At 42.5% G+C, this 20,318-nt stretch overlaps 1 protein-coding gene across 2 annotated transcripts; it reads right to left on the bottom strand.

Moving 5' to 3' along the window:
• Positions 1-6,261: 6,261 nt before the first annotated feature.
• Positions 6,262-20,243, bottom strand: znfx1 (zinc finger, NFX1-type containing 1). Of its 2 annotated transcripts, none has more exons than XM_062406025.1 (17): positions 19,602-20,243; positions 18,670-18,889; positions 18,175-18,527; positions 17,887-18,066; positions 17,155-17,261; positions 16,477-16,715; positions 16,199-16,330; positions 15,865-16,013; positions 15,491-15,634; positions 15,282-15,396; positions 14,522-14,754; positions 13,432-13,571; positions 12,488-12,620; positions 11,630-11,797; positions 9,479-9,589; positions 9,214-9,309; positions 6,262-9,049 (listed from the first exon to the last, which is right to left on the bottom strand). In XM_062406025.1, the coding sequence occupies exons 1-17, from the start codon at positions 20,178-20,180 to the stop codon at positions 6,743-6,745; spliced, it is 5,406 nt and encodes a 1,801-aa protein (XP_062262009.1). In that variant the 5' UTR covers positions 20,181-20,243; the 3' UTR covers positions 6,262-6,742. The 2 variants fall into 2 exon arrangements, with proteins under 2 accessions (XP_062262009.1, XP_062262018.1); XM_062406034.1 differs by having other exon boundaries at positions 14,522-14,751.
• Between the last annotated feature and the right edge of the window lie 75 nt (positions 20,244-20,318).

The following is a 20,318-nucleotide window of genomic DNA, read 5'->3' as shown; positions in this document are numbered from 1 at the left end:
TTAAGACCAGAGAAATTACATCGAAGTTTCTCACAGGGAAGTGGAGGATGTTTATCCAGACCCCAGCGCCTGGCAGGATACCTAATGAACATGGTTCCCTGTGTAGTCTACAGCAAGAAAAATTCCATTTACAAGATTGTATGATTTTAAAACACCTCAATTTTGTTGAGGATTTTCAGCATTGTGTTTTTTTTTTTAAATCCTCGGCACCCCACTGCATCGACATCAGTCTGTTTAAAATGTGCACGTGGAGGCTTCTGGTGCTCGTACGCAGCTGGAGGAAATCTAACTGCAGGGACTGAATGCTCATGCAGGGGGGGTGAGAACGATGCCTCTGCTGCTCTAGAATATCAACAAACGGGGGCATTAACTTCTGCACTTCAATTCCGCTCATAAATATCTTGTTTAATTAGGGTAAAGAAACCTGTAATGTGGCGCCACCCAAAGCTTAGCGTTTGTCGTAAGCCGGCTGAGTGAGGGTGACAGAACAGTACAAACATCTCAATGAGCTCGGCGAAGCATAAAAGTGTGAACAAGACTCTGGTGTGTCCTCCCCGCTGAAAGGAGCATTCATGCAGGCTGAGGCTTACAGAATAGTGACAGTGGTAACCATTCCTCCTGGATCCCCTGTCTCTCTAAGTGGTTTTACTTAACATAAACGCCCCGGAGTGCCCCCAACACAATGTGGAAATACAGTCCGAGTTTTAAAGCGTGTTTTTATCTGCTTGGCAGGATCTGAAGCCTGAAAGCCCACCGATATGATTCTCATTTCCGCTTGTTGGAATGCTCAACGTAATGCAATAGTGTGGAGTGGAATCTATCCAGCCGCTTAAAAAAAAAAAAGCCATGATTTGCATTAGATGCTACTCACTCGGCTGGTTTCATTGACACTATACATTGGGGAGGCCGGTCGCTGAAACTTAACAATGCCACCTCCATGTGACCGTGGGCAGGGATTGAAGATGAAGGAGGAAGAGGCTGACAAGTGAGCAGGATACACACACACATACACACACATATACACACACACTGTGACCAAGGATATGTGCACAGAATATAATCATGGTTGTGACGAATGTGTTGCAGTGACAACAGTTGTACACTAGACACAACATCCTGCATGTAAACAAGAGCTCACTACAGTCAGTTTGGATCTGTTGTTTAGTTGGTTCTTAATGGGAAAGATAATAATTACCTTTTTGTTGAACTGTTTAAATTTGTTGAGACTTTTACTATCATCTGCAAGTATAAAGTATTTTATTATTATTATTTGTTATGTGACACTTCCATCAGTTAGTATCAGAGATTACAATTTAGAAATGTTGTAATTGGGTTGAATTGCTTTATTCCAATAATGTTACTTTGACTCTTTGTGGGTTACATTTGTTTGCCGTTGGAGGAGAGGGTTGATAATCAGTTTCATCTGGTCTGGGGTTGGTTACCATCAGGTTACCATCATGTGACCATCAGGTTACTATCACGTTACCATCATGTTACAATCAGGTTACCATCAGGTTACCATCATGTTACCATCTTGTGACCATCATGTTACCATCAGGTTACCATCAGGTTTCCATCATGTTACAATCATGTTACCATCATGTTACCAACATGTTAGCATCAGGTTTCCATCATGTTACCATCAGGTTTCCATCATGTTACCATCAGGTTACCATCAGGTTACCATCAGGTTACCATCATGTTACCATCATGTTACCATCATGTTACCATCATGTTACCATCATGTTACATCAGGTTGACATCAGGTTACCATCAGGTTACCATCATGTTACCATCATGTTACCATCATGTTACCATCATGTTACCATCAGGTTTCCATCATGTTACCATCATGTTACCATCTGGTTACCATCAGGTTACCATCATGTTACCATCTGGTTTCCATAATGTTATCATCATGTTACCATCTGGTTACCATCAGGTTACCATCATGTTACCATCAGGTTACCATCATGTTACCATCATGTTACCATCAGGTTACCATCATGTTACCATCATGTCACCATGTGGTTGCAGCAGCTGGAGACGACAGGACATAACTCTTCCAAAAGAAAAGCCAGAGGTGAAAAGTTTAGATCAATAATTTATCAGATAAGTAAAAGATCTGACTTTGCTTTTTAAGAAATTCAAATGTTTAACTTGCTCAAGACTGTGAGATCTGGACCAAATGTATGATTTAATATATTTTGATTAAAATATATTAAATCTAAAATTCAAAAAAAGTGGTTTAAGATGGAATTAACTGCAGAATTTTCACAAATTAAATTAAACTCTTTTTTTGACCACGTGTCCTACTTTATTCTTACCTTTCTACTTCTCACTCATTCCCCTTTATTCAGACTGGAATCTGCATCGTCTGTTGAAGTGACACCGCTGCCGTGTTTCATTCATTCTGACATAAAGAGGTGTGTATTCTGTCGATCTGAACGGGAGTGTATATGGTGTTTATTGTTGCTCAAAGTTAAGAGCCACAGGTGTACACAGCCCGGACAGCGGCCTGGCAGAGTGGGTGCTGGTCTCTGCTCCCACAGCCGCTTCTCAGATTCGTGGTGCTGTGGCGGCTCCAGGAGGATCTGCATCTCAATGCTCAATGTTTCAGTCGACAGAGCAGAAAACGTAGTTTGTTTGGGGCCTGACACGGCCTGTTGGGGCTTTGCTTGATGGTGAGATGCCCTAATTCATATTGATAATCATACACTGATGGTAATGGCAATAAACCACCTTTGTCACAGTACTCAGGCACAGGAGAGTAGAATGGATTAGCCCAGGTATTATATTCCCTGGCTCTGCCATATTTCACTGCTGCTCTGCGAAACACCAAGCCAAGCTCATTGCATATTCTGCAAAGCACATGGCATATGGTGTTATATTAGAAATTTGGAGGTAAATCCAGAGTTATGAAGCAGTTGAAGCCGCACTTGGAGGCCCAGTGCAGCTAAATAACCTAATGTCAGTCACCAATCTAGTTGCAGGTGTTCAGACGAGCAGAGCTCAATTAAACCAAATTGGCTTTCACACAGTTATTAAAATTAGTTTAGAATAAACACTCACAAAGTAAATGTGCTTACCTGGGCAGAATCCCCTTCTTCCCTCCAATTCCCACCCCTGCCCGTTCCTCTCCCACACCAAGACACTGTCGAGATGGGAGGAGCTGAAAGTAAAACTGAATTTACATTTAAATCAGCCTGGAAGCTGAACCCAAATGTGATCAGGGTCCGTGTTTTTCCCAATGCCTTAATCAAAGAGTAGATGTGATGACACTCGTCCCATGAGCTGCTGCCTGGCGAGAATCACAAGAGGAGCAAGGTAATATGTTATGAATGCACTGCCCACACTGCAATTAAGCACCAATTAAAGCATATTCAGAACCTTTAAAAACTCACTCTGTCGTCAACTCATTTTGAACTGAGGGGGGTTATAGCAAAGAGGCTTAAAAGGCAGCAAAGGCATTTCCCTCTTTTTCAAAATAATTTGCCCTTTAATATGAAAAGTTGTGGATAAAATTAACCGCAACTTCTTTTACTCACTTATTTTAGGTCAGGGTGTGTGAGCAGGTAGATCCAATTGCAGGAGACAGGTCCCAGGTGAAAAACTGGCAAAGGTACTATCAAAGTCCAAATAATCAATACACAGGGAAACATTAGGTTCACACAGCCGATATGGAACAAGACGAACTGACAGAGACAAAGAGAATCCCACAGACTACACACACACAAACGGGAGGATCACTGTACACAGGGAAAACACATTTGAACTGGTGCCGATGATCACAAGGGCGGTAGAACAGCCATGCAAAACACAAATGAAGGTCTTGATCCGAAGGGTCCAATAGAGTTCAGAGTTTCAGTGTCCCTTTAAATTCAGTCAAGCTCCACCAAATTTTCCAGACTCATAAATATTAATCCACTAAATGTTCCTTATTTCTTTAATCAAGATCCATTAATCATTCCCTGGGAAAATAGTGATAATATTGAAACCCCCCCTCCCCTGTGATACATAAAGAAAAATAATGAATGGATCTGCAGCTAAATTGAATGGGTTCAACCATTTAATGGCTAAACTTAGTACTAATAATTTTATAAAAACAAATTAACAACCTATTCACCTGGCCCACAGTGTCATTTGCCTTGTCCTTAGGTATATTGTTAAAGTTATATTGACCTTGAGGAGAATATATAGCCACATCATCTTGCCTAAATCTCTCTACCAAGTTACTGGGAAATCAACTGAGTAGTTTTTGTTTAAACTTGCCTACAAACAAACAAACAAGCAAACACACCAACCCACCAACAAAGGGATTTGGTGAAGGTCATAAATCCACATTTGCTTGAGCAGATGTGGAACTCTCAGCATCTGTTTATGAGCGACAGACTCTTGGCAAACAACAGGCGGGCATCACAGAACATGCACAATCTGTCTAGAGTGTTAGATATAAGCCAAAGTATCAAGAATCCCAATGTGAAAACAAGTGGATAGTGTGTAAACATTAGTGACAAGGAGCAATGGAGTATTTTTCCACTGTGAAAATGTTTTTATGCTTTTTGTTTTTATGAGGCTGACAAGGTTCGAAGTCCGATTTGTCAATGTAAACGTGAATCTGACAACCTGAATCGGAAATGTGAGCCAGGATTATTGATTGCTGACCCTCCCGATCATGGTCATGAGCCCAGTGGAGATGAGGATCACTCAAACTATTTCATTCTCTTCATATCAAATCTGACCCATCTACCTCCTGATCATCTGTCTCTCTCTGTGGCTTCTTCCCCTTATATCCTACATAAGGTCAATCAGTCAATCACTCCAAGACACCCCTTTCCCATCTAATCTGACTATTTCTCTCTCGATGTTATCTCCATCTGCCTCTTGTGCAGCATTTGTCAACGTGTGCGCAGTTGTTTCCACGTGCCTGTCTCTTTGTGTGGCTTCCTCTGGTCGAGTAGATAGGGATCAGTCAAATCCAGTGGGGATATGAACAGCATGTTAACCAAGCCCAAAGCTTTCGTGGGAATCACGGCCAGGGACGGAAGAGCAGCTAAGACTGAGGGAGAAAAGGCCTTGTAATCCAACCAATCAGAAACTCTCTCCTGAGGTTGCTCTTACAGAAACATTAAGCCAGTGGAGACTAAATAGAGGTAAAATGAATTTTAATCAAAGTGCAATAGCTGTTTTATTTAAAAACTTGTGTTGTGGTATTTATCGTTGTTACGGCCCTGGATATACTTTGTTTTGTTACTATGTTCTGTGTGTCGGTATTTTGGGGTGTGTGTGTTTCTGTTCATTTCAGGAGAGGATCATGGTAGTGCCACTGGCAGGTCTCCGCCTGATTGGCTGGATGGGTTGATTCGTCCCGGCAGCTGCTGGTTGGCTCCTCCCCAACAGGCCGCAGGTTAAAGCATCCTGGTTTCCCAGTCGTCACGAGGAACGGCGACTGGACAGCATCGGCTCAGTTTCGGTCCTCGATCCCCAAACTTGTAGCTCGTGGTTTTCATTTGTGTGTATTTTTTGTTTAACTATGTGATTTGAACTGGTAAGTACTTTGTACATATTGTACTTAGTCACTCACTGTTTAAAGTAAGCACTGAAGTTTTTTGAGTGGAACCTGACTTTGCTCTTTTCAGATTTTTCTCCTGTTTTGTTGTATTTAGCGAGATGGGTTTAGTTGTTTTTTTTGGTTTATTATTTTATATAAGTTTATCCAGCACTTTACTTTGTGGAATAAGATTTTTTTTAGTTGTTGCTTTTGCCTGGGCCCACCCTGAGTAAGAACTATTTCAGTTTACTGTCACGTTTCACGTAAATAATATATTCACACTTTATGGCATAAGTTAGAGTTTTGATTCTGGTTTCGGGGACCAGGAAGGGAACCAGTTTTTGTGTACTTTCATGCTGCGCTCCTACCCTAGACAGGAGCGTAACGGTCATGTTAAGAATTCTTAATCTTGTTTACATTAACTCACTATGATTTTTTAAACCGCAAAAACATTGTGAGAAACTTGGCACTAGGAGGACTCAGACGTTTGAAGGGCTAAATAATGTGGAATGTGACTGAAAAGAGATAAAACTGCATATGTTGAAATCATTTTTACATTGGGTGTGGAAGATTGCCGGAAGAAAGTATCAGGATAGGTACTTTCCTGTATTTGTAAGATGTGTGTAATAGCTTGCATGCAGAAACATGTTGCAATGATGCTGTGCAGTATAAAACTTTAAAAGAAAGTTCTCTGGAGCACAACTGTGTAAACAACCTTTCATTTATTATTCAACTCTGAAACATAGTTCCTCTCACATGAAGAGGCTTAAAGGTAACACGATATTTAACACTAATCTTTCGGTCACTTTAAAGAGCAGGGTTGTTCCGTTATGTCTAAGACATTGCATCACACAGTCTCTATCTTAAGCTATGTACAAACATTGGACCAAAGCAGCGTTACTGATGAAATGTCTCCAAGAGGAAAGTAATGTACAATTTTAACCAACATAAAAACAGCATTTGAAAATTCTTTAAGACCTTAATTACAGAAAACATTTAGTTTCTTCAACTTCATTTCGAATGATCGAAAACTACAACAACTGCCCCTCTGATTTCTACATGATTTCTACATGTCAACCAAGTATTGCAGACAACATTTGGGGCTGAAATCACACTAACGTTTCCAAGATGGCTCTCAGTAGTTCATATCAGGCAAGATGCGGTGCCTCATCTGGCGAATTGGTTTGCCGTTTACCACTTGTGACTCCCCTCATCAATAGTAGCATCACAATGAGGACACCACTGACTCTCCACAGCCCCTCCACTCTCTCTTGCGAGATAGACGTGGCCTTTAGGACATTTGTCCCAGGTTCCAGGAGGCATTTTGATCGTAGTCTCCTCCTCACTGAGCCACAGGCCTGTGGATGGAAGCTTTTGCTTCAGCTCCATTATGGTTTCTTTCACTATTTGTTCATCTTGCTCAGTGAACTGGCCGGACTTTTCCAAAACTTCTGTGATTGTTTGTACCTCTAACTGAGCAGCAGAACTTTGCCCTCTAGCGTTTGCCTTAGAACAATGGACGTCGAGATCCGTAAAGAAGGTGAGTCTCAGTAGCTGTCTCTCCAAATCAAAGACCTGCTGGTCTGTGAATTTCATGTGGAGGTCGCTCAGCCAGCTCAAAAACTCTGCAACATCCGCCTCAAACCTGGTGCTTTTCAGCTGTAGCTTTGCAACTCTAGTCATGAAATCCATCTTGTTTTCCAGGACCCACAGGTCATCTGCTGTGAAAACACCCTCTTCAAGTGTCTTGCTGATGTGCTGATGAATGTATGGTTGAATTACTCCACGGGTGACAGAGTTTTCCTTCCACAGTTCTTTAAGAGCCTTCCTGTGCTTTTTGATATCTAGCGGATGTCCATTTACCCTCAACTTTACCATCTCTATCACAGCCAGATTGCGGTTAATGTGAGATTTGTAGCGGACGTTGTTGCGGATTGGAGTCTGACACCTGGGACATCTCTTCAATGTTATGGTCACCACCTCTTTATTTGCCTGCTCTTGGTCATTCACTCCCATGTACTCGTCCATCGCTGTGTATTCAAAGATGTGTCTACAGTCTTCTAGCTGAATAAAGTGAGCCTCAGCGTCACCCTCGGTTCCAAAGAGAATCTCTTTCACCTCATCTTGATTACAGATCCGACATTTCCTTGGACATTTGTCTCCACACAGACCAATGCACCGGTGGCCACAACCCAGGTTCTTGGCACAGGGTTGGGTGCACGGTGGATGATCACATGGCTCATGGCAAAACTTACTGCAGCTTTGGTGGGGGCACTGCCGGGCGCAGGGCTCAGTGCATGGAGTACAGGCCTGCCCACATTTCTTCATACACTTACTGTGGACACAACAATTGTCACATGGTCTCTGACATGGGGAGCCATCAAGAAAGCAAGGTTTCTCACACTTGTGTGAACAGACAAGGAGACGGTGGCACTGCTGAAAACATGGGTAATGGAAGCGTCCCTGATAACACTGGGAGCATTTACCACGGCAAGGATGGCCGCATTTTAGCTGCTGCTCACATGGGGTCAAACAATTTGGCCCGTCTTTCTCCGTTTGGTAAAAACAAGCACCCTTCTGGCTGTGGCCACACTTTAGCTTCAAGGTGACCTGCACATTGCACCTCGTGGTGCATGGTCCCCCACAGGTCGAGACACATGGATGTCCACACTGTAGCATTTTCTGGCAAGGCTCCTTGCACTCAAATGTTTCTGGGTCTTGGTGGCAAGGAACCCTCTGTGGGTGTTGACACTGAGGTATGATCTTCTCAACCATCACTGGACATGCCTCTGGGCATTCTGTATGACACACACGTGGACACTTGTGACCCTGATCGCACATAATTTTCTGGCAGTTCTTCATACACTTGTACTGCTTGTGCTCAGGGTCGTAGGGGTGGCAGACGCTTGCACAAACATGGCCACAGTCCAAACGGAACTGGCAAGGCTGAGTGCATCCACCTTCAGGGGCTTGTTCGAAGTCCTTATCACAAGCAGCTTCTACTTGTCGAGTTGGATGATTCTGACAGCAGAGGGTGAGAGCCTTCCCAATCTGGTTGTTCTCCTTCAATGTGTGGAAGATGTCGCTCCACAGTTTGACAGTTTCAAGTGTTTCACTGCTGCCAACCAAGTAAAGAGCTTTCCTGGCACGAGACAAGGCCACACAGACGCGATTGGGGATTTTCAAAAAACCAACTTTGCCCTGAGAGTTGCTGCGGACCAGAGACAGCAAGATAATGTCATTCTCTTCTCCCTGGTACTTGTCTACCACATGCACTCTGACCCCTGCGAACTTGCTGGCAGGCATAAGGTTGCGCAGACAGTGGAGTTGGCTGGTATAGGTCGTGAGGATGGTAATTTGCTCAGGTTTGTATTCTTGCTGGAGAAGATAGCGGCAAAGAGCGACAACAAACTTAGCTTCATGTTGGTTCTTTTGGCTTGTCCCATCTGTTTGTTCTGGATTGGTGTGCTCCACAAAGAATATGTTGGTTTTCAGGCCCTGTAACACAACATTTATTTAAAACATATTTAGGTTATGCTTGATATGCGGAATTCTTTATCTTGTATACACTGCCAACATTTTTTCCATGCGGGCAAGTAAACAGTTATCCACTATGAAAAACAAGCAGTTAGACACAGCAGGAGAGCAAATGTAATGCACACCTTGATGTTGTCAAACTTGAACACAGAGGGATGGTTTTCCAGCTCTTTGTAGATATGTGGGGTCAGAAGACGGGCAATTTCTGGCCTCATACGATGCTGAAGAAAGAATAGGATACATATACGATTTCATGTAACAACAAACATACCTATTTAAGTAATGCATTCAACATTTCTTTAGTTAAACCATCAAAAGATGTTAAGGTTTTACTGAATTTACTGAGATCCTGCAATTAGGATTGCAACAAACTCGAAAATAAACACAAACCTGGTAGTTGAGCCTGACAAAGGGAACTCCCATCCTCACCAGTCTTTCAAACATGGAGATCTCCATGTTGAACTTCTTGGCGAGTTCATACACTGTGACACTGGGCTGCAGCTGAAGGAGAAATCACATTTTCATCAGATGCGCTTAACACTTAAATCCTCATGAATCACTGTTGAGAACAATATTGATTAAAGTCCAAGTGATTTTGTGTAAACTCAGAATCTGTGGTCCTGTTGTGGAGAACGTTTTAAAGCCATGAATATACTTTTATGATTAATATGGCAGATAAGGGAACATGTGATGGGAATTTGAGCAACTAAAACATGTTTCTAGCTTTTGCCTTCTTCCATTACTTGGTGATTCAATTGATTTGGAAGGTTTACTGTACTAGATGTACTCAAGTGTAGGAAAAAGTCCAAGATCATAACCATGTGAGTGAAGAACAGAGTGATAAATGTGTGTGGTGGAAGCAACTATCTATACAGTAGCAAGCCTAGAAGGGACAAACAATATAACACAATGGGTTTCTGTTTTCAGGTGACTGGGTGGGAATATAGAGTGTATGTAAATGCCCTAACTTTCTTTTGCTGTCCTGTTAAGTTTTTAGCTGTTTTGTCTATGTGTGGGTGTGTATGTGTGTCTGTGTGTGGGTGTGTGTGTGAACTTAATATAGCAGCAGGACACAGTGTGATTGTGCATGTAGGTGGGAGGGGTGTGGGGGAGGCAAGACAAATTATAATATGAATGTGAGGCATTGTGTTCAGCTCAGTTCAACACCAAACCTTAGATTAATGAACAACATAAAAAAAATGCCAAAGCTTATTTTACTCGGAAAGTGTTATCCATCCACTTCCATTACATGCACACATTTGAGTTTGGATTCCACAAAACACAAAGCTCTCTGCACACATGTTCATCGAGTGAAAATCAAAACTATATGTTTATAAACTCAAGAAAAAACAGACCCATATTAATGCCGTTACAATAACTTATCTTGTTAATCGCCCTGTAATTTAAATCAGAGATAATTCAAAAGTTGATTCATTTATTTTGCACTTGTAGTTAACATGTATTTGGTACATTAAACTGGACCCACTAATAGCCTCAGGTAGAGCGGTAAATCCCTTTTATATTAATCTGAAGCAACTGTAAAATGGCCATTAATTCCCCAGCCTGACTTACACTAAAGGAAAAGTTTAGAGTCAAACTACATTTTAAATTGCATTCTCATGCTTGCTGAACTTTCAGTGTCAGCGTAAGGAAGTCAGATTTGTTTTTATAGTCAAACAAATACATAAATCCATGCATAGAGTGCGACGAGCATATATTATGAGAAGAGCAGTCATAAGTTACACAACAAGAAGAGAGCAGGACAGAATATTGAGATTTGTGATAGAACTGTGTGTAGTTGTGATCCCACACTGCAGATTGCTAGACAGGCTGCCTGGCCATATGTCCTTGGCAGGCCCTGACAAGTTGCTGTAATAGTCTACTGATTTCCTGCATATCACTCCTCACTGTTCTCTTGTAATATCTGGCATGGGATGTTTTTTTTTGTCCAGTATCCATGTCCCTCAAGGCAACAAACACACAAACACACTGACAACCAGTAAAGTATACAAAATCCATCATGACAGGCCATCAAATTTTCACCCAGACACACCAACAGGGTGTTCCTCAGTCAAAAGGATGATGGGCTACTTAAATACACTGGCAGCTCACTGCTGGACTCACAAGTCTGTGTTGTTTGGATGCTTGACAATGGCCATGCCCAATGTTTGTGCTGGTGCAATCATCTCTATCACAGTTTCATGCTTCAGGACACACAACATGCTTTCGTCCTAGAGTACCATTGAAGCTACCAACACAATGCTGAGGAGAAGTACAGGGCAAACGAGATCCACAACCAGATGAACCGCTGCCTTTGCACCCTCTTTCGCATTGACGCAAATTAATTGGCTACCGCTTGTGTTAAAATGCTTGTTTAAACATAATTTGATTGGCTGATGTCTCTATGGTACAATTCGGCCGTACATGACATCACTGCATTCAAATGTGAATGAGCAGTGTTTCGCTTGAAGCCTCCAAAGTATTAGTGCGTCCCACTCTGATCACTTTTAGGGAACCGTGTCTGTCTGGGTGAGCACTTACCTGCTGGTGGTCCCCGATGAGGATGAGATGCTGGCACCCTTGGCTCAGTGTGGTGATGGTGTGGGCCTCGAGGACCTGCGCGGCCTCTTCTACGATCACCAGACGTGGACTCACTTCCTGCAGAACTGAGCGGTACTTGGCTGCCCCTGTTGTTGTCATGCCAATAACCTGACGGACAAAGAAACCGCATCTGTTTATTTACACACAATACGAGCTTGTCTCTTCTAATAGACGTATGATTAATGTTATTACAACAGCCTGTCTGCAATGGGCATGACTACAAACAGTGTATACTCCTGTCGATCTTAACTAACCAGGAAAAAAAATGAGTATTCCCACAAATTCCTCTACTGGAATTTGGGGAGGGGCTCGTCAGCCTTTTTAGAGGATTCACCCGCTTTTTAAATAAACATGTTTTCTTGCTCATTTCAGTGTAAAAGAAGTATGTCTCTCTTCGATCAATGAAAATATAACACAACATATTATTTCACGTCAAAATTCTCTACAAAAGTTGAGTGTATTCCGCATTCAATTAGACCCATTTAGCTGCTTTGCCTTACAAAGAATCTATTATAGGATCATAGAAAAAAAAAACAATCTAGTGTCGTCTATGGCCCAGGAGGCAGAGCTGGTCAATTACTAGTCACAAAGTTGGTAGTTAGATTCCCTGCTTCTCCAGTCCGCATGTGGAAGCGTACTAGAAACCAGAAACCCCCTAAACCGCTTTAGAGTAGGAACTGGATGTGTGATAGAGAAATGCTGAATGACAGTGTGTTGTGAATGTGACTCTTGGGCTAAAGACTGAATCCACTAAGTCCAGTTTACCGTTTTCATTTCACTAATTCTATTCTACTGTACCTTGGCGTTCCTAAGGATACAGAGGCTCTCATGTCGTCTTAAATCAGCCAGTCGTTCAGCTGTGTTCTGATAGGCGTCTTCAGCGGCCAGGAGTGCGGTGCAAATCTCTGACCTGTAGCGCTCCACCCACAACCTGCAGACACAAATCACAGGAGAGTAAATAACTGTTACTCAGGGTTAGTCCTGAATACTCATTATTTGCTCTGCATCTAGAAAAAGTACAGAGACATGTGATTTCTGCATTGGAGGGAAATTGCCCTATTTGTTAGTTTAGACAAATAGAGAGGCGGTGGTCTAGTGGCAGATACTTGGACTATGGGCAGAGAAGGTCTCTGGTTCGTCTCCGGTTCGATTCCACGGAGATACAACAAAAGACGAACCTGTATTGATCTGTCCAAAAATCCAAGAGTCTCCCTACCCTGTCTAGTGCCCCTGAGCAAGGCACTTTACTCCCCCAACATCTGCTCCCCGAGCGCCGTACATGGTCGCTCACTGCTCTGTGTGTCCTGCACACAGATGGGTTAAATGCAGAGGTTAAATGTACCTACCTTTGCATCAGTGTGTTGTGCATGTCTGTGCATGTGTTTGGTATAAATAAATAAACATACCTTAATGATAATTATGTCTATGTAAACATGAGCCCTCACAGTCCTGTTTTCACAGGGATAGAAGTGATGTCTTTGCTCTCTGAGGTGAAAAGATCCTCTGGGATACATTTTCCCTGTGATTAGTTGACTTAATTATACACCCTGGGAATAGACTACCTCTACCAGACGACGGTTGCTTTTGGGGATGAGGGGAGCAAAGGAAGAAAGATCAAGACCGAGGACAGGAGGACTGAAATGTAAGAAAGGTACTAGGAGACGGGACTAAAAGGAAGAGGTTTACAAAAGAATCACATGGTGAATGAAGGGAACAAAAGTGAAACACAGACGCAAGCCTACCGATAGAGTCTCCATCTGTCTGGGAGACTTAGGGTCCAAACATCCAAGACCTTCACCGCCTCCTCCTCAGTCATAGCTGAACCACTCTGCAGCTCCTTTCGGATGTTGTTCTTCAGCTTTATCCTTTGGTCCCGTTGCATCTGTATAGATCAGGACAGAGTTAGTTAATTTGTACATAATATCATAGGGTTGTTTAATTTGATGAAGTATGATGAGGTCCATGTCATTCCAGCCCCTGTGTCAGAGCAGGGGGGCCCACACAAGCAGGTGACATGAGACACAGTCCTACCAAGGGCTGTGGGCTATTCCACTGATCAACAGTTGGTGGCAGTAATGAGTCGTCCAATGAAGCCATGCACCTTCAAAAGCAGGGCAGACAGCTTTCAAGCAAACATAGATGTATATAATGCAATGTCAAGCGCTGTGCTGCTTTGAGTGATCATCAAGACTAGAAAGGCTCTGTATGAATACAGGTCATTTACCAGATCACAAGCTCCTACAAGAATACGTTTTTCAGATGCTTCGTGTGGAACGATGTGTATTCAACACATGTGTTAGTCCCCCGGGGGGGGCCCAGGTGACACATTTGAAATGAAAGCAAAGAATGAATGTGTGAACATCAAACATCACAGATTAGCTTTAAGTAAAACACTGCACCTGTAGAACATGCGGTTCTTTTGGCTGGCTCTTTTGCATGTCATTTTTGCATGTCATTTTGCATGGCTCTTAAATCCTCTGTTAACACATTCCCCTCTACTCGGGGAGAGCGTGGCCTAGGGGATGGAGCGGGTGCTCTGCAACAAGAAGGTTGCCGGTTCAAATCCCACTCTATCCCATCTGCATGCCTAAGTGTCCTACTACTACACTATGTACTACACATACTGAACCCCTAGATGGCCCCTCATAAAATGATGAGTGTTCTAAAAATGTAAGTCGCTTTGGATAAAAGCGTCAGCTAAATGACATGTAATGTAATGTACTCCCCTCAGACTACTATTGTTCTAAGTGTGATCACTCAGTCGGACTGAAAACATTTTGCTCAACTTTTAACGGATGAAATGATAAAACTTTTCACATCTCTTAATGTTACCTCCCATCCTTCCTCGCTCTGGTCAGCCTGTATTTCAACTTCATCCAGGTTCATAACCAGCAACATTTCTGCCACTTCTCTGACGGCCGACTCCATGTTGGGCTCCTTTCTGCTATCTCTACCCCGACGTGGACCGCTGTCGTCTTCAATGATCCGGTCGGACTGGATCAGATCAGCCATCTCTTCGACATCGATGAGGCCATCTTCCCCCAGCTCCATCGCCTCCTCAGCTGCTACATCCAACATGTTGTAGTAGGAATCAGTGTCAGAATGGGTTCATTCACTCAGTACAACCTCTGTAGTAAATTTTAGTTTTCATTGGCAACTTATAAAGCTGCATAGATTAGAACAACATATGAACAAAGGAAATAAATATAGAATACATTGTACATTGTTTTGACTCTACACAACAAGATGAATGATTTCTAATTTATATCATTTTCAGTAATGGTCCACATGCACTTATCTATATAAAAATCTCCATCTACATCACAAAAGATGTTTACACAGATTTGTATTTTCTTTTAACTGGGTTATTTCAATTAATAGATTCATTTTTACAAAAAATTCATCAATGTTATTTTTTGTTAGCCATTTATTTGAATATGTGACAATCGTGTGTCTCTGCTGGTTCACATTGTCTTATTGACCTCATTACTTATTTGATAATGTGCATTTTAGTATTAGATTGATGTTTACACATTGAAAAACCGTCAATAATGAGATGCTCTTTCAGTGGAGCACCACTGACAACCCTTACCTCCATTTGTATTTGCAATCTCTGTCTCCCTCTGCAGGAAGACGGTTGCACCCAAACTCAGCCACTCCATCAGACTGGACTTCACATTTCGGGCCGTGGAAAAAAAATTCTGCACCTAGAATATCATGCAAAGACGTCTCTGCTTTCAGGCTATTTAAGGTCACATATATACATTTGTACAAATGTATTTTTAATTCAGAGTAACTCACGGTTAGTCGCTGCAGACCGACCCAATGTGTTCTTGAAATGAACTTCTGTAAGACGCTTTCACGCAGGACGCCTTTCGTAGAACACGTCAGCTTGAGGCTCTCATTCATGACATCCCTCTCATCCTTCCTTAGCTCCGTCCTAATCTGTTGAACACGTCATATGTACTTTGATAAGGTGTCGAAATCCCCAAAACATAACATCAACATGAAAAAACATATAATAACCTGAATCATTACTTATTTAAGACTATTATATAATTTCATATATTCTTAACACCTAGCTATGAATGAGGGAGAAATGTGTGGCACAACTTGAAACATCATGTCAGGTTGTCAGTTGTAACACTGAAGGTAATTGGGCTGCAAGAGCTCACCTCACTGTGTGCAAAACGCAGGTGAGACGGCAACAAGTTCCTGATGTTGACAGTGTGGCGCAGCTCTCTCAGATTGAAACTCTTCAGGATCTCACTGTTGCTTCGGCCTCCCACTCTCACGATACCCTTTTTCAGAAACTTGTGAATACCTGAGACGCAGACGCAAAAGAAATGCACATGATATTTCCCCAAAAATATAAACTAAGTGTAGAAATATCAGCAGCCCAACAATGCGCCTGCCAAGAAGGATTTATGACAACGGCAGCAGTTGCAGCACTTTACAACTCAAACAACCTATACAACATATCTGATGTGAATTGACATCACTGCTTACCCTCAAGGAACTGATCCAGGGCATGGTTAGTGTAACACACCACCAGTATGGTACCACTGCCAGATTCTTCACTCCAGAGATGCGCATTGGTCAACAGAGCCTGAGCGATCTTAAGTCCAACGTAGGTTTTACCTGAGAAGATTGGAGAAGCAAAATAGTTTAATATTCAAGTATTAAAGAAAGTAAATAAGTCATTTTTACAAAATATGTAAAATATACTTTACACATTCACAGCTGAATGAAGTCGTCCTTCCAACAATAGCTTGTCGGTATCTTACCAGTGCCAGGAGGTCCCTGAATGATGGCCAGCTCCTTTGTGAGGGCCAGCTGGACGGCTCTCAACTGAGACTCATCCAGCCCCAGCTCCTCCATTTTCGGCCAGGCGTCTGCCTTCAGGCTGTGAAAGGGCTTCATTCTTTTCTTATATTTAGGATTGGCCACAGATGACAGGTCGTACGTATCTTGTCTTTTCAGATAAGCCGGGGGATGCACATCGGTGCTGCACTCCACAATGTACCTGGAAGTATTATTAATAAGATTTTAAAAACTTGCATGAATCTAATATATTGTTTCTGATTAAAAGTCTTCACTGTTCTCACTAATGCCAGTTCCATCTTAAGTTAGCTGATAATAGCTAACAATAGTCATGTTGCCCAGCCCTGCTTTGTGGTATGTGTGAAGAGCAAAGGAAGTGCACACAATAACAGAACTTTTGAACTAATGGATGCGTGATAGCTTTCTGGGGAATACCACAGTGATTCAATTAACTGGTGCCAATTAAGAGCGTGATTGCACTACTTCCCTTGTAAAGGTTCTCCCCTACACCGCCCTTTCAAAAATCCACGGGGAGCTTGTTCTCAAAGTGCTGTGAGAATACATCATGAATATGACCTTGCCAGTAAAGTCTGAAACTCCTCCCCAGCGCCCACAGACATAAAATCAGATCCCACACATACCTCTGGAAGGGCAGCTTGTCCTTCTCCTGCTCTTGTAGGCCCTGTAGAACGTACCGATAGGCCTCGAAAAAGGCGATGCTCTCTACCATGAGGAACACTCGATCTTTCTGTGGGACAAGGTAAAACCACGTTTAGTTTAGTTCTTCTTTTCTTGCGTTCCGTCACTGTGGTCAGTCACTGTATTCACTGTGACCTGCCTTCATCTACTGATAAAATTATAACTTACTGTTGCACAAGGTCCTTGAAAAGTTTATTAAATCAAATTAAATCAGTGCATGTGTTTCATATAAAATATGGTGAAACATGTGCAGGGTTGATGACATCTACTCTTGATACAATTTGGCAGTTGATCTTGTAAAGCAACCAACAACTTATGCAGAATAACACAACAGGTCTGGAATAATTCATACTGTGATGAGGGTCATAATAATGTATAGTAACTTTAGTGAGGTATGAACTTCACAGTCATTTTGGATCCCACAGGTGGTGATCTTGACTGGGGAGCAAAGTTATTGATATTCTCAAAAGAATATAAGACACCAAGAGTTAAATATTGTCTTAACCTGCTGATTATTATAAATTAAATTCTATTTTTAATTTATGTACAATTTATAATTAATGTGACTACTTTTATGTGTATTAATATTATTATTTACATCATTTTAATGTTTCCCATCTCATTAAGGTTAGGGTTAGGGTTAGTGAAGACTATCTATGCATTCTATTCCCCACCTGAATTCCAGCCAACTTGAGTCTGCTTTCTTCAATGAAGGTAATCTGGATCTTTCCTTTTTTCAGGTCTTTGAGTTCCCGATCTGACACTGTGGCAAACAGGAAGCTCTCCAAATTATCACAGGACAGGCAGACCAGGGAACCATAGATCAGCCTCTTGGAATCCTGCCAGCGCACAGACTACAGGATTGAGAAGAATGGAGAAAATATAATTAGAAATATGTATGGAGTCCAAAGTAATTTAAACATTACAAGGTGACCAGCATCAATCTCCATCCAGAGGCTTACCTTAAGTGGTTTAACGTCAAACTGGACAATGTGGGAAATGCCGTTCTGTGTGCATTTGATCGTCACCAATTTCGTGTCAAAATAAACATAGATATTATCAAAGCGCTTGGTCTTCATTGTTTTATCGGTATTTCCTTTGTCCTTTTTGTTCCAGAGCAATTCCTGGATCCCTTCACGCAGTGGCCGAACAAAGTCTTCTCTCAGCAGCCGAAAGTGGGTGTCAAGGTAGAGGTGGGGGTTTGGGTAGTGCTGGGAGATGATGTTGGGTCTAAGGAAGGGCTTGTGATGCAGCTGGAACTCCTCAGGAGTCGGACAGATGGGTGTTTGGCTGAAATCTTGCTGTTCTTCTTCACCTGTGTTCGGATAAAACAAGATTCAGTCACTTTTATGTCAATAAAACGTCCAAAAAGATATTCCAGGTAATTTTCTAGTGTTGACAGGAGGTAAAATCAACATCTAGAAATCTAGAAACAATAATCTCTAAGAGGAAATCACCAGGTGTAAGGAGGGCATAGGTGTCTCTCCTTGAGGGCCGGGCTCCCTCCCTGGCAGTCTTCTCAAGGTGACGGACCGTGTCCTGAAGACCAACAACTCTCTCCTCCATTTGAGGCTGAACCTCCACTCCTGATGCACTTAGATTGTTCATGGAGGCTTGGAGCATCGTCAGTAGCAGACTCACTGTCTGAATGGAGGAACTAGGGAAGGTGCTAAGCACCTAATAAACAAAACATTGAGTAAAGTTATTAAAGTTTATAGAATAGAGAAAGAAGCACAATGAGGTTCAAATATCAATAACCTCCACCAAGGAAGTCATATTTTTACCCTTTTGTTCTTTTGTTGGCTTTTGTGTTTGTTTGATTGCAAGATTACACAAAAACAAGTAAACAGATTTCTACAAAACTTGGCGGAAGGATGTGGTATGTATCATGAAAGAACCCATCACATGTCCGTGCGGCTCCGGCTCAGGGGCTAGATCTGGGAATTTTTTTATTCCAATTGTGAACTAGAGCAGTTTTCAACTTCGTCAACATTTTCCAAGAGAATATCTCATGAATCAGGCATATTTAGAGAACTGATATCTATGCATGGGCAATATTTGGTACAGCCTGTTTGAATTTAAGGGTATTACTGGGCCTTGGCGGACGTATGCGCTCTACTGAGTGCCGTTCTAGTTCCATTTATTTTAAGAAATGATGAAACAAGGTGGTTTGTCAAAGGCCCCTGAATAATCTCTTTTCAATTTTCTACATCATTGGTTTTCTCATGAGAGTTTTGTTTTTGTCTGTATGTCTTGGTTTGCAGTGGATGGACTTAGCTGGGAAAAGGTGATATTAGTTTTTCAGCATTAAACAAAAAATTCTTTCATTATCCTTCAGCGGAATTTACCGATTGATTATTTTTTTCAATTCACTCCTTCCTCAACTTACCTCAGACAGACTAACCAGGATGTTTTCAATATGCTGAGGGTACTGAGCCCTGCGGACAGGGTCAAACTCTGACGCCATGCCCACCAGATAGTGGGGCAGGACGGTGCGGAAAAACCCAGAATCTTTAATGAGGTTGGCCAGCCGCTGCCGAGATGCTCTGTCTCTCTCTGATTTGAAGGCTTTGCTCAGCGCCAGGCAGAGGAGTTCGACAAGGTCCTGCCTCATAGTTGTCTCACACAGGATATCTTGTAGGGCAGGGTCAGCGGAGAGGGCGATGGCCACCACAGACGGGTCTTTTCCAGACAGTTCTTCAAGTGCTTTGTAGCCCAGGCGACGGCCCTGGGGTGCTCCTGCTCTACACTCTGAAATCCCTCTATTCCTCTCTTGTGTCTCTCTGAAACCCCCTCTTCTCTCCCCCCCTCTACCTCTTCTTCCATCCACACTATGTCCCCCTCTTCCTAACCAACCCCTCTGTCTATTTGCAACATCGCCTCTAGTTCTCCCTTCTCGGCTCTGTCTCCCACTTCCTCCTGCATCTCTTTCATCCCATCTCTGCAAAATGATTCCATTTCCATGCATCCCTTCACCTCTTCCACCTTGTGTTTGCCCCCCGCCTCCTCTTCCTCCTTCTGTGTGTCCCCTGCCTCCTCTTCCTCCTTCTGTATGCCCCCTACCTCCTCTTCCACTTTCGGACCGCCCCCTGCCTCCTCTTCCACT

Source organism: Platichthys flesus, chromosome 2 (assembly GCF_949316205.1).
Source record: "Platichthys flesus chromosome 2, fPlaFle2.1, whole genome shotgun sequence".
NCBI lineage: Eukaryota > Metazoa > Chordata > Actinopteri > Pleuronectiformes > Pleuronectidae > Platichthys > Platichthys flesus.
Note: the sequence above shows the minus strand (reverse complement) of the source record. Positions and strands in the feature narration are given on the sequence as shown.

What these genes read in the sequence shown, in the direction of transcription:
- znfx1 (XM_062406025.1), bottom strand. Translation starts at nt 20,180, where the DNA reads ATGCATGGAAATGGAATCATTTTGCAGAGATGGGATGAAAGAGATGCA. An exon ending in TGCGTTTTGCACACAGTGAG is followed by an intron (nt 15,635 to 15,864) that starts GTGAGCTCTTGC and finishes CGTGTTCAACAG; the next exon opens with ATTAGGACGGAGCTAAGGAA. An exon ending in GTATCCTTAGGAACGCCAAG is followed by an intron (nt 11,798 to 12,487) that starts GTACAGTAGAAT and finishes TTTGTCCGTCAG; the next exon opens with GTTATTGGCATGACAACAAC.